Below are 14,092 nucleotides of genomic sequence, written 5' to 3'. Positions count from 1 at the left end.
GCTTAAGTGTCTCTTTCACACAGGCATTAAGAAGGAGATTGACAGGAGGATTGGTGTCAAACTATTGGACTGTGGTAGTGAAGAGAGTTCAGGCAAGCAGCCAAGCTCTCGATTTATCTAGCCCACTTACGTTCCCATTCTCTCCTATGAGCATATAAGAGTAATGAGGTCTAGGTAATGGACTCAAAGAATGCTGTTAAGCAGTGGACCACCCCTAACACACACACACAGACACACACACATCCACACACAGGTATTGTAAGGTGAGGCTCTGCACCGTCTGGGAGGGACTCAAAGTCAAGACACTTATTCCTCCAAGTTAGTTATGAATGACTCCAGGACATTTCCCAGGTGAGGTCTTCCAGGCGAGTCCAACCCAGAAGGAAGAGGGAGCCTCAGACCTTATACACACTGTAGGGACTATGACCATGACTCACAGTTGGCCTGGGAATGCCTCTTGGAGACAATGGGAGCCCCGAGTGATTGATAATATGTGACATCATCATGTTTTTATTACTTTGGTACACTTGAAAGTAACAAAGGGACATCATAACTAATGTGTCACGACATATTGCAATTCAGACCTCTTGTCCTTGGTGTCAACAGGGCGCCCGTTTTTTTCCCAGCTGATAAGAGGCTCTGGCAGGCCATGGATTTGGCACTGGAATCTGGCCACACCAGACTCCTCAGCATGCACTGGCTCTGGTTGGACATGGAAGTCCGCCATGGCTATGGGAAAGGAAGAAGAGGAGATGTTTACAGGATATTTAGTTACTTGTTTGTTAACACACGGGGTGGAAAAAACAAAGGTAAGGCACAGAGCTATGTACATATAAGGTCAACGTTTCTTCTGTGTGGTTTTGATCTTTAATTGACACCTGCTTCGAAATTGGTTCACTCGGACGTCCAAACAAGCCATCAATTTGAAAATGAATACTGTAGCTACTTCGCGGTAATATATGAGGTCCAGGTTTTGAGGGCTGAGCTTTAATTTGGACATGTATGCCATTTTTTGCAAAACCCTAATGAGCGGATTTGAATTTGACGCTGTTGTGACGTCGAATCAAGGTAAGTGCCTGGGTGGAGGGAAAAGAGCATAGGTTGAAAAATCTGGTTTTTGGTGTTAGTTTGGTATTATGTGACCCATTCTGCATGCATTAATGAGAATGCTGATGGACCACCTCGTCATCTTTTCAACGTCTGGTCAGTGGTCTGTGTCTTTGTACCCTCAAGACATCTACTCAATCAATTTGATACAAAATACATTTGCAACTGATAATGGCTATGAAACAATTTGTGTGTTTGGTGTTTCCATCAACAAATGCTGATACATTTTCACTTCTCCAATAAGGTTGGTGTTTTGCGTGCACATTGTTTAACTTTTGACTGTTGGTTACAGTTCTTAGAATCTGAATTCCGTTAGAGATTTAATACTCAACAGAGATTAACATTTGAGGGAATTATTAATGAACAAGAAGCTAATATTTAACCTAAATGTACATTGTGTGCAGAGTGTTTATGCATTTGACAGAAACTACTCGGAGCAAAGACATCCTTTTCCAGGAATGTTCAGAAGAACAAGAGAGAATTATGCTTTATAAGATATACAGTATATTTCCTACAGTGGCTGAAAACACATTGCAACCAACAATTCTAGGGGGAGCCTGGGAGCCAAACAAAAGCCCAATTATTCTTTACCACTGCTTCAAAGCAGTTTGGCCTTTATGAAATGCATGCAACCACAAGGTGTAGCCCCTCACGAAAGCTAAAGGCTTGGCATGGGAGAATACACTTTTAAAACGTCAGTGAGATACACACACACATATATATAACACAATAATTAAACATCGACTCTAATTGTAGACGAGCCACACTGTCCGGTTGCTGAAGGTGATCTCTGTTTACATTCGTGAAAGACATATGGATTTCCTGATATATGTTACTATTTTGTATGGAAGGTCAGGCAGATTTAAAAAAAAAAAATGCAAACATTGACTAGGATGACATATCCATCAATATCCACGTACAGAGTTCACTTCAGCTACACGTCACATATCAACAACAAAGGATTCATACTCAAACTCAATTAGGGAGAGGTCCTCGTCATTCACAATGTTCTCTCCTTCTCCAACCCACGTGGATTCATTTAATGTCAAACTTAATTAACTTGGATGAGAGTGTACTTCGCCAAACACAGTTAATATTCAACAAAAGAAGATGCCCTATTATTTCTAGACCCACTGGTATTTCAACCTTAGCTTGCATTAATTCATTATTCAGAGGAGGGTCAATTGGAAAGCAGTATGCAGCAATAGAAGGCTTTCTTTAGAATGACACCTTGCTCCGATGTGCGTCCTTACACTGTCAAGTGTATTTATGCATTGTGTCTTATATTGCTCACACACCTTTATTGTGTCTTTCTTCTTCTAATTACAATGGATGTTGTCATTACATTTCATTATGTGTTTTTGGTCTTTTTGCTTTTTTATTTTTCAGTGGTAGTGGTTTCACTCATTCACTCACGGCACATCGTCAATGGTTTAGTTTGGCGTGTTTGTGAATTTGGTAGACAAGCTATGCCTCACTGGACGTTTCTGATCCGCCCTTGTGTATTTTCTAAGAGGCGTGGGTCCGTGCCGGCGCCCGTCCAGACCGGCCGCCGGGCAAAGCTGGGTGGTGATAGGAAATGACTCCTCATGACACAGGCATCTTGGAATAAAAAAAAATGGTATTCCTGCTCATTCTGATGTCTCATTACCTCACGTCCGTGCACCTCTGCTTTAGGGTCCGGCTTGAATATGCACATAAAAAAATAACTAATCACTAATGCCTCTATGGGCTCTGTCCTTCTTGAGGTAAATGGTCACAATAGGGGGCAATTACCTTCATCAGGAACCGATAACACCTTCAAGCACCCGTAAACTGAGTTGGGGGCATTTGTCTTCTCTCCTTGTAAAGCACCAAGAGGTCTATGTGTCAATCAGTATGAGAATTACGTTTCGACCACCCTGATTTTGATGCGAATGAGGGACACCGCAGAAATTGGCTAAGAAAAGTCTACGTTCATTCCGCCACAACATACAAAGGTGTGAAACTCTACCATGTTGAGCAAAATACAGAAAAATTAAAACTCCTCCCATGTGCACAGTCTGACTGTGCTTTGCCCTAGACCTGCACCCAGAACAAAAGTAGGGCCATTGTTATTACTGCAATTCCACTTTATTAATGTTGTGAAATCAATGCAACCCTTAGACTTGAATATACATGTTTTTTATTTCCAATGTGTGAATGTGAGCAAAAGCCAATACAGTGTGTAATATACTGAATTGTTTTAGAGCGCAAGTGCACTGCAGCATTGAATTAAAGCCCCAAAGGCATTACTGCTGCTAATGATGTTGCAGAGGTTAGGTGTGGGCCTTGCGAAAATCTTTCCCAACACAATTCACACAAATGAGAAACTCAGGGTGACAAATAGCTCCTCAACTTAAAAACACAAAAACAAGCACTCGTACAGAACGTACAGTCTTTGCCCACGTGAAAGAAAAGACTAAACAATAAGACAACAAATGCTTGCGTTTAACGATTTGGCATGTTGATCTTGCTGACATTACTGGACCTCATCCCATCATGCATAAAACATGAGCCCAGCCCCTGCTACTATTGACACATGAGTCAGAAACCTAATAGAATAATCACAATAAGGTTATATGTAAACGGAGCCAGAATGAAGCATCTGCAACTTCAAGCACATATATTGTTCTCTGCATTGCATCTTTCTGAGTGGTGTTTAGGATATTTGGGTGTTTGTGTGATGCGCTCCATGCAAATTTTAAGGTAACAAATGAAAGAGGTACAAAGTATGGAATAAAATACAACATGTTAAAAACAATAGAATTAAATTGGTATCAATGATAATGATGATAAGAAAATAGTATAAAGAACGAGAAAATGCAATTCCTGGAGAAATTGCATGTGAAGGCAAAGAAGCTGAATAAATATTTGGGGAATGCTGTGTTTAAAGTTGGAACAGGTTGAATTAGTTGAAAAATGTAGAAATTAGAAGGGGAAAACAAAATTTTGGAAAATTTGGCATGAATTTCAAAATTGAAAATTTAGAATCTTTGGTAAGTGAGAAAATGTGGAATAGGTAGGCAAAAGATGAACATTTGAAAGTTGGAACGGGTTGAACTGGTCAAAAAAATGTAGAAATTAGAAGGGAAAAACAAAATTTTGGAAAATTTGGCGTGAATTTCAAAATTTAAATTTTTGAATTTTTGGAATGTGGGAAGTTGTGGAATAGGTAGGCAAAAGATGAACAGTTTAAAGTTAGAATGGGTTGAATCGGTTGAAAACTAGAAATTAGAAGTGAAAAATGAAATTTTGTGAAATTTTACAGAAATTTTAAACGTGAAAACGTGAAATTGTTGAATTTGGCAATTTTGGGAATGTCGAAAATCTTCCCCAATGTGAATTGAATGTGCTAAATGATTTAATTTCAAGTCGGAACGCCTTAAATGTGAAATGTTGAATGTGCTATTTAGAATGAATGGGGAAACATTTGCCGGAAATCTGTGAATTTTGCGAAAACAGAAAATTTTTGGAATGAAAAAAATGCAAGCACCCCTCGTGTGAATATTTGGAATACGTCAAAAGTGGAATGGACTGAATTGGATGAATTATGTGGAAGTAGTAGAAGAACAAAAAAGTGAGGAGAATAAAATAGAAGAAGCGGAAGAATAAAGTGAATGATGTAGAATAATCTCGCCTTCACACTAATGAACATATAATTCCAAGTGTAGGAATACTTAGTCTGTAAGTGATTATTGGATTTGAGAGCCAAGGTGATTACACAGACACTACTGTAATAGTGTACTACTTACACTATTCTTATGAAGGTGTCAAATTTATTTTGTACACAAACGCCAATAATGGCAAAATCAGATTCCGCTGAATTCAAAATTCGAGCTAAATCCTGAGCCGCTGGCACATGAGTTGTCAGCATACTACACAAGAAGGCAGCCTACCTGAGCATCAAATGATCTTTTATGTGTGAGTCTGAACATAGCTCATGAGGGCACAGCTCAGTCAGTGGTGAAGGATTAACTGAACATGTATGGTGGTCTTTTGGGGCTTTTTGGTCTTATTTCTGACATTTACTCCCACGGGTATAAGAGAAGGGACGTGAGAATAAAAGCAATAAGCAGCAAGACTCATTCAAAGCAGTAAGCTTGACCACACATCCTCACTTGTAATCCTAAAATATTTTTAATCATTGTGTGACAAGTAAAATTTTGAATTGAATTTTGAATTTATAAATATATATTTAAAAAGCTGTGATCACATGTGAATGCTGCACACTTTGTGTTGACATTAAATACAATGCAGCACTGATCCCTACCTGAAGCACCAACATAAATCCTCACCCAATTATTGAATGTTATAATGTCCTCACCCAAGCTAATGTTGCCATCCCCCCCCCCCCCCACGCCAACACCATCATCATCATTTCAACCGTTTGCATACCCCACCCCCACGAGTCCGTTCAAGCTTGTGATATCATTAAGCGCATGTTGTTTCAGTGGCAGGGTTGATTGCCCTACACCCCTGCCCCCTACCTTGGTAAAACAGTAAACTAGATATGAAGCCATAAATAACGCAAATATTTCACTGTGTCCCTCTGATGCAGGAAGCTCACATTTGAAATGCTTTTAAATAGGTGTCCCTGAAATAGCAGCATCTGTGGCAGAGATGGCATTTTAATGCAGATGTGATATTTTATTGTCTCTGTGCCCCTCTAGCTACTCTGCACCCTACCTTTTCAGCATTTGAGCCTGGCTGATCAATCTGCTGCTTCCTGATGCGTGATGCTTATCACCTATGACTGAATGAGTTGCACGTGTGGGCTTTCTTTGTGTGATACACATTCATTTCCACATTTAATGATATACCATATCAATATCCTCCAGAGACAGTCCTGTATTGCAAAAAGAATATCAGGTGCCACATTAAATTAGATTACTGTATTTTCCGCACTATAAGGCGCACCGGATTATAAGGCGCACCTTCAATAAATGGCCCATTTTAAAACTTTGTCCATATATAAGGCACTCCGGATTATAAGGCGCACCTTCAATGAATGGCCCATTTTAAAACGTTGTCCATATATAAGATATATATCAGAAAGAAAAAAGAAGCTAATACAAAAATGAAATGTAACGTGGACTCCTCGTGGATGCACACACACATCATAATAATTATTATTATTAATAATAATTTAATAATTAAATTTTTGTTCATTAAAAACAAGCCTAAGTGCAATTTTTAAAAAAAAAAAAAAAAAAAATGAAAGGCAACAATTTCACAACACTTGAAAGGGTGATCACTCACTCGAATTAGCAAGAATTATTCTTATTATGCGTCCGGCCAAATGTATATTGGCCCGCGGGCCGGACTTTGGACACGCCTGCTGTAGTGGCTCAATATTGGTCCATATATAAGGCACACCTGATTATAAGGCGCACTGTCGGCTTTTGAGAAAATTGGAGGTTTTTAGGTGCACCTTATAGTGTGGAAAATACGGTAATTAGTTTTTAGTGATAAACACACACACACGCACACACACACGCACTCACTCACGCGCGCACGCACGCACGCACGCACGCACGCACGCACGCACGCACGCACGCACGCACGCACGCACGCACGCACACACACACACATTTATGTACATTGCCTATTTCATTACAAAACTGTGATATTAATCACAGCATAGCCTGCCAGCACTCTATAGAAGCTCACTTGTTTGTGTGTCATTGTTTTATGGACTATATGTATGTGTCAAATGTCATAGCAATGCACCCAAAAGCGGAATGTAATATAAATATATAACGTCTATGATTCAGCTATGGGTCATGAGTCAGCAGACAAGGCTGCGAGGAGTATACAATTGTAGCGAGAATCAGTCAATGCAATCATGCAAACCATGTTTGACACAGTTAACAGCATGAGGAAGCTGATACAGAGTGAATGTCACATACACGTTCTGTCATTTTGAGTTAACAATCTGACTTTTCACAACTTTCTTCCTATGCTGCATATGTCAAAGGCTGACTATGTATTTGGATTCCTCCACTCATTACCAAACAGGACACATTTTCGACTCAATTTTCCTGTCAACTGATAAAATGCCTACTCGTACTGTAATTGGCTTTTCTGGATGTGTCACTCACTGGTTTGCATTTGGCTTCCCAGTGGTGTGACTATTTTTATTCTGGTGTGTCGATCAATACGGTGGAGCTTGTGCACAAAGTTAAATATAGTAAGATGGATGGATGCGATTAAGGCTCTCTGCAGGATGTGAAAGGGGTGCAGTCAAGTTATCAGTCAAAAAATGTTTAACCTTTTTTCCTTTATTTCATTAAACAAGTCAATGAAAGGTTGACCCTTGTTTTTCTGAACATGTAACTTGCTCTGCCCTTTTTTGTGCTCATTTATTGCCAGCAGCGATAATACAATATCAGTGAAGACTGAGGAGTTCTTTTGAAGAGTGTTACTGTCAGATGGAATTTTTTTACGTCCAAATTTGGACAACTTGATATTTATTCTGAGTCTATGCTATTGGTCAGTCTCTTATTTTTCCAATTTAATGAAGTGGCGAAAATGGTGAGATCTCCTTGACAATAGTAGTATAAAAATACTAATATTGTGCAATGTTTAATAAGAAAACTATATACTAAACGTGTGATTAATAGTTTTAATGAACAGTAGAAATCATGCGACAGATGAATGATAGGTACGGATACATATATTCCCCAAATCCCCTGTGTCCATCTGACGGAAGCATCTGAAAGACTAAATTGGCATCCTCTGATATGATGTCACTATCCATCATAGCGGATGGTCGCTCTCTGAAGTTACGTTGACAAATGCACATGCAAAGCACAACCTGCTGTTACATGATAACGACAAACAAGTCTGCAGCACACCTTTTTGTTCTGTGTGTGTATGTGAAAGGTATACAAAGCTTATCGTTCCTGCGTTTTCTGGAATGCATTTTAGCGAAAATGACATTTGATGTCTTATTCTGGAAATGCCCTGCCGTGCAGGCACCACATTAATTATAGCACACCTGTTAGAGAAGCCAAAACTATCTGCTGCTGACAGCAGATGAGCAAGGTCACACTCCTTCATATTCCCAACCTACAGGCAGCAATATCATTTGCTGGAGACGATTGCTTTTTCTTTTTGATGATCTACTGTCATGCTGTGCGTGGCACAGCTGTAAGCGATGCAATAATCTGGGAGTGTTTATCAACTGATATACCTTCACCTTTAAAATGCCCGTTTGAACACGGTAAAATGGCCTCTGCAAATTAAATAGGGGTTTGCATGAGGAAAATTACATAGATGCTGGCCATGGTGATGCGCCAGATTAAAAAATTACATTGCACAAGTGTTTTACATTTTCTTTTCGTAGCGGAAGAATAGAAAAGACGCGAGGAGTGTTGTGTTGTTCACTAACGACTTATTCAAATGATCAAATCCTACCTGAATGTTCACTTTCTGAACTAATTTATTTTTTCCCGTTTTAGTTGAGTTTAGTTGCAAGCATGTGGTGCTAAAGTGATTGGGGACAGCTTTCCTCGAATGAAACTAATTTGTGTCTCTTATTAAAAAATGTGAACTAGCCAAATGAACAGAATATGGTGGCAAGACGGCAAACTGGTTAACACGTTTACCTCACAGTTCTGAGGTGCAGGGTTGGGTTCCAGCTGCAGCCTTTCTGTGTGGACTTTGCATGTTCTCCCCATGCCTGAGTGTGTTCCCTCCCATTCCAAAGACACGAATGGTAGGCTGATTGCCCATGTCATTGTGAATTTGAAAGGTTGTTTATCTATGTGTTCCCTGCGATTGGCTGGCTACCAGTTCGCGGTGTACCCCACCGACCGACACAAAAACTGCTGAGAGAGGCTCCGGCATGCCCGCGACCTTTCTGAGGAGTGGTTCGGAAGAAGAATGAAAGAACCTTCCATCCATTGGAAACTGCTGTCGGTGGCAAAAGAAGAGATGACGTCACCCTTTTTGCATTAAGTGTTTGCAATAGTCATGAGGAGAGAGTGAAACATTCGGACGCTACGTAGCGTAGCAACAGAGCTATCTCAATGTAAAGGACGCCAGCTCATATGCTACGTAAGTGTGTGTTGATAAAACATCACTCCTCAGAACCTTCAAAGCCACCCACCTAGTTTGCATGGGTCATTTTTTTGCAGATTCTCCACTAATTTCTGACTGTTGTGAGAAGTTTAGTTCCGAATTGTCATCTGATGTCAGCCTTTTAGTTTTGTTGAGCTCAGCACGGTCTACACCGCAAATGATTAACACGCTCTACATGTATTGATTGGTTTTCATCGTATAACTGTCCAGTTTACAGTCATTGTGGATGACAAATGGTCTTTGCGTTTCTGCCACAAGCCTCTTGCAGAGGTACTTTGACCTTTTGAAATGCCAACATGTTTTGTTACTCACAAGTTCAACATCAACACAGTTTGGACATCTGCTGTTGTGGAGTCGTTTTTTTTTAGAGTGGGGGAGGGGTGATGATCAGTCAAAGCAAAACAAAAAGGTTTTGCATGCCAAGAAGATTATCGTGGAAGAAAAACTCAAACAGCATAATGACACACTGTGTATTATATCCGTATACAGATGCAGCAAGCCACCATTAATTAGTAGCAAAGTAATTGAAGGAAGGAAATGAAAGCTATTATGTTTACACAATGATGGGAAAGGTACTGTTTAGTCGCCCTGCTCACCACCCTGCCATGTCTCCATCCCAGGGACAAAGAGCGGGCCGCTGCTATGCCTCCATCACCCCCCTTCCTCCTGCGCCATCTCAAGCCCCCTTCAGTACACACCGCACCCCATTGTCCATCCGGCCGCTGCTCCTCCCACTGCAGCACCCCGAGCCCCTGAACACTGCCCTGCCCTGGTAGCCCCAAATCTCTCCACTAAGCCTCCTGCACTTACTGCAGCTTGCAGGCCTAATTATAGAGAGAAGCATTAAAGCACAGCAGATGCTGAAAATTAAGGGATTATTTAAATGATTCCCAGTCACAACTTGGGTGAGATCAGAGATGAGTAAAATGCATTGTGTGTGTGTGTGTGTGTGTGTGTGTGTGTGTGTGTGTGTGCGTGTGTGTGTGTGTGTGTGTGTGTGTGTGTGTGTGTGTGTGTGTGTGTGTGCGTGCGTGCGTGCGTGTGTGTGTGTGTGTGTGTGTGTTTTAGTGGACAAACCTCTGCCATAAAAAAAAGCTTTTAGTTTGAGAGCTCAGAATTTTAGTTATTGTCGGCATCAACTTTGCAGATAAAAAGAAAACAAGTGTTCTCACAGAGAACAAAGAGTGGATTTGATTTGATGGGTTAGAACAATATAAAGAGAATGTTTTGTATCATTAAAGGCCTAGCCAGGTTTAAAATAGCATAATCATTACACAACTTGAAAGATTCTCCTCTGATCGTCAGAGAGATGGCACAAATGGGCTCAAATGGACACAAAGAGACACATCTATCTCGCCTCCAGGGATGTTAGGTACAACACTAGCGAGCCACAAATCCTGTCAAATGTCTTGTGTAGTGTTGAACAAAGACACCCTCTGCTTCAACATGCAAGCTGGTTTAAGCCTTTTTCTTTCTGTGCTCAGCATCATTGAGCATCTTATGGGGATTGTGTGACATGTCCTCCTCTGGACACACCCACATTAAGTCCGTTCTTATGAAGAATCTCCAACGATCATGCTGAATAACAGCCATGCAGAAAAAACTACATGGAGGCAAACAGAGTCACTCTGTGCTTTTTATCGTTGGATCTGGAGAACACATATTGTTAGATGTAGTTTTCCATTTCTGCTACCTGCTTCTTCCTCTTGGGACTCAGGGTTCCTCCCATTATCGATGTGAGAGTGCGTGAAACAAGAGGATTTGGAGATAAAGACGTCTCAGTGCATACTCTCCTCTTACTGAAGCCTGGAATTCGCTACTTGAAAGAATTAGATCTTCTCTTAGCTCACCCCCTACTACTCCGCTGCCAAATGAACGTCTTAGGATGCTGCACGTGAGATAGCTGCCACAGACTGCCATGTCCCATTTAAAGCTACATTAACCTATCATAGGCTCTGGAGGTATTACATTCCAGCAAAATTATGAGAGGAGGTAGTCCAGTCACAAACTGTGATCTTTCATGGACCAGTTTTTATTATGTTATTGTCAAATACAAATTGGGTGTTTTGCTTTCTAGAATCTATGCTGTATTTTTGAAAGTATAATGAGCCTCAACAAAGAAATGACTGCATTTGTTTGCAAGATTGTTGCGGGAAACGCTGGGATATCCTCACAGCGCCATTAACTACAATGCCCATAGGCCACATAACTAATTAATATTGCCAATACCTCAGCATTGCAATGGCCTGCTTTAGAATTCAAATGAGATGGCGCCCCTATCATCCTACCTGCATATATGAACTCTTAGTCACATAAATCACATGCGGCCTTTTATTCCACTCGTTCACTGCACATTCACTACACAAAAGAAAAGCCCTAAATGTGTTGTTGTGACTGGAGAAACTTGAAATATTTGAAAATGTTCAGCAGCTCTCGGGGTGAAATACAGTTTATATTGAAATGGAAATGCCATAACATTCTTCTTTGCATTGTCAAGCAAGAAATAAGTGTGGTCCACAGACGGTTGCAGTTGTGAATAACAACCTGGACCCACATTAGGCAACACAAATCTTCTCGGTGTAACGCTCATTACTTCCCCCTCATTAGAGGACAACTGTTGGGTTGTAAGGCAGTTCTGAGGGGGCCAGGATGGTTTCCTCTTGAAGGCTCTTGCCTTTTGTATTCCTGTTTCGATGTAATTTTGGATATGATATGAAATTCAAATTTGACGAATCCATTTGCTACTCGTGTGCGTTTCATTTTTCTATAGTGGCCATTATTTAAAGTTGTTTGGGATGTCACAGGGACTTGATTGAGGCTGAAAGTATGACCCCACATCTGGCACTCTCATGGGATATGTAAACGAGGTAGGGCGGGCCGGACCCGTGCGCTCCACTGCGTCTCACAGAACGATGAAAACAGGCCTTCACAAATGCCTGAAACGGCCGTGTAAATCTCACCCTTTCTGCATCCTGGCCCCCTTCATCTGCCCCCGGTAATTGTCAAAGGAGGGAAATTTGCTGTTCCTCAGCTGTGTGGTTCCCGTTGGGAACTGAACTCAGGGTCCTTAATGGCTCACAAATTGATCCCATCACATGAAAAAAAAGCAGTTCCGCAAAAATGTACATAGAGGTTAGCATAAACTCTAATTGTTGCTGAACATACAGTTTAATGTTTGCAACTTAATCAACCTTAAGTGTGCAGGATGAGCTGTCTCAGAAGAGGTGACCAACCTCAGTTATGTGGATTATACAAAGTATGTGTGCCAACTGAGGACATGATGCGAGAAGAAGCTGCTGCCTCAAACATCAACACAGTCACAACTGGAGGTGGAAAGGCTCCAAAAAGGCTCACCCCCAAATACATCACAGCCACTGGTATGCAAATCATATATATATATAATCCACAATCCAGGTAGCATTTTAATGTCATCATTTAAGCAGCGTCTTTTTTTATCCACTGTACATTACATAATTATTGGGGGACCATAAATTCTCACTGATTGATCTTAAATTGGAAAAAGATATATTTTCATCACGTCTTTTAAGATCCAAAATAGAAACATATATTTCTGGGTGACGACAATTAAAAAATGATATTAATATGAGGGAAAATCTGCTTAGAACAACTAAAGATTATATATGTTTAATATGTACATTGTTGGATTTTTATTGTTTACTTCCCTGTTGTCATGCATCGATATTGACACTAGTTACAGAGAGTGCAATTATTTGCTTATCAGTGCATGTGGCATGTGCAGTGAATACCATAATTTCCAGACTATAAGCCGCGACTTTTTTCCCAAATTTTGAACCCTGCGGCTTATAGTCAGGTGCGGCTTACATAAGATTTTTTTCGTATTTTTGTGATGACTTGATCACTTTTATACACTCGTAAAAAGGCTGTGGACCACTGTTGTGCGGTATCTTGAAGAAAAAAACAACAAAAATACTATTTTGAAACACTACTATGACTGCTGCTTCTTCTGGCTGTCTTGCTTGTGGCTATTATGAGCTTTAGTAGGAATGCACGCTAGGTGACCTGCGTCAAAGGGCTCTAAACCAGGGGTGTCAAACTCATTTCTTTCGCGGGCCGCATTGTAGTCATAGCTTCTTTCGGAGGGCCATTATGACTGTCAACCCAAATAAATGTATGAGCACCTCATATTATATACAGTAAAAGCTACAAAACAAACTGAAAAATAACTCGTTTTCAAATCAGACGAATAAAAACTGGTCAAATATTTAAAAAAAAAAGATATTAAAAGTGAAGACAATTTGCAATTCTAGTAATGACACACGCATTTGATGCACAATTTGTCTTCGCGGCCACATAGAATGATGTGGCGGGCCGTATCTGGCCCCCGGGCTTTGAGTTTGACACCTGTGCTCTAAACCCTTTCTCTTGGTCTGCCATGTGACTCAGAGATTACACAAAGCAGTGGCGCTGTTTGGACCATCTGCATTGTATTAAAACCCAATCAATCAGCATTTAAATTCAATTCTTCTGACATTTTGCTCACCAAAAACAAGTTGTAATGAATGTGAACTTTTAATGCATTTTATTCAGAAGGTTACTTTGAACCCTGAGGCTTAGATGGCGGCGCGGTGTATTTATGGATTTTTACGGCCTCCAGGGGGCGCTCTAGCAGGAAGCAAGAGTGAGACAGACGAAGAAGAGATAATGCGCCGAAGAAGACGTGCTAGTTTGTGTTTTGAACATTTCGCGGATCACGCAGAACGCGATCAAGACGGACATTACTGAAAGGAAGCTTTTATACACAAACCGTCATTATGGGAGACAAAAGAAATGCATATGATGCCGCTTTTAAGCGAAAGGCAGTCGATGTTGATGACATTGTGTTGCGGCACCCTTTTCT

The 14,092-nt window shown here is 40.6% G+C and overlaps 1 protein-coding gene across 1 annotated transcript in view; it reads right to left on the bottom strand.

Moving 5' to 3' along the window:
- igdcc3 (immunoglobulin superfamily, DCC subclass, member 3) overlaps window positions 1–14,092 on the bottom strand; it is a 65,036-nt gene that overhangs the window by 31,680 nt on the left and 19,264 nt on the right. Inside the window, exon 3 of the mRNA XM_049717913.2 lies at window positions 585–729. Within this exon, the coding sequence (XP_049573870.1) occupies window positions 585–729 (145 nt within the window). The remainder of the gene's footprint in view (window positions 1–584; window positions 730–14,092) is intronic.

Source organism: Syngnathus scovelli, chromosome 4 (genome assembly GCF_024217435.2).
Source record: "Syngnathus scovelli strain Florida chromosome 4, RoL_Ssco_1.2, whole genome shotgun sequence".
NCBI classification, from domain to species: domain Eukaryota; kingdom Metazoa; phylum Chordata; class Actinopteri; order Syngnathiformes; family Syngnathidae; genus Syngnathus; species Syngnathus scovelli.
This window is presented reverse-complemented; position numbering and strand designations above follow the sequence as displayed.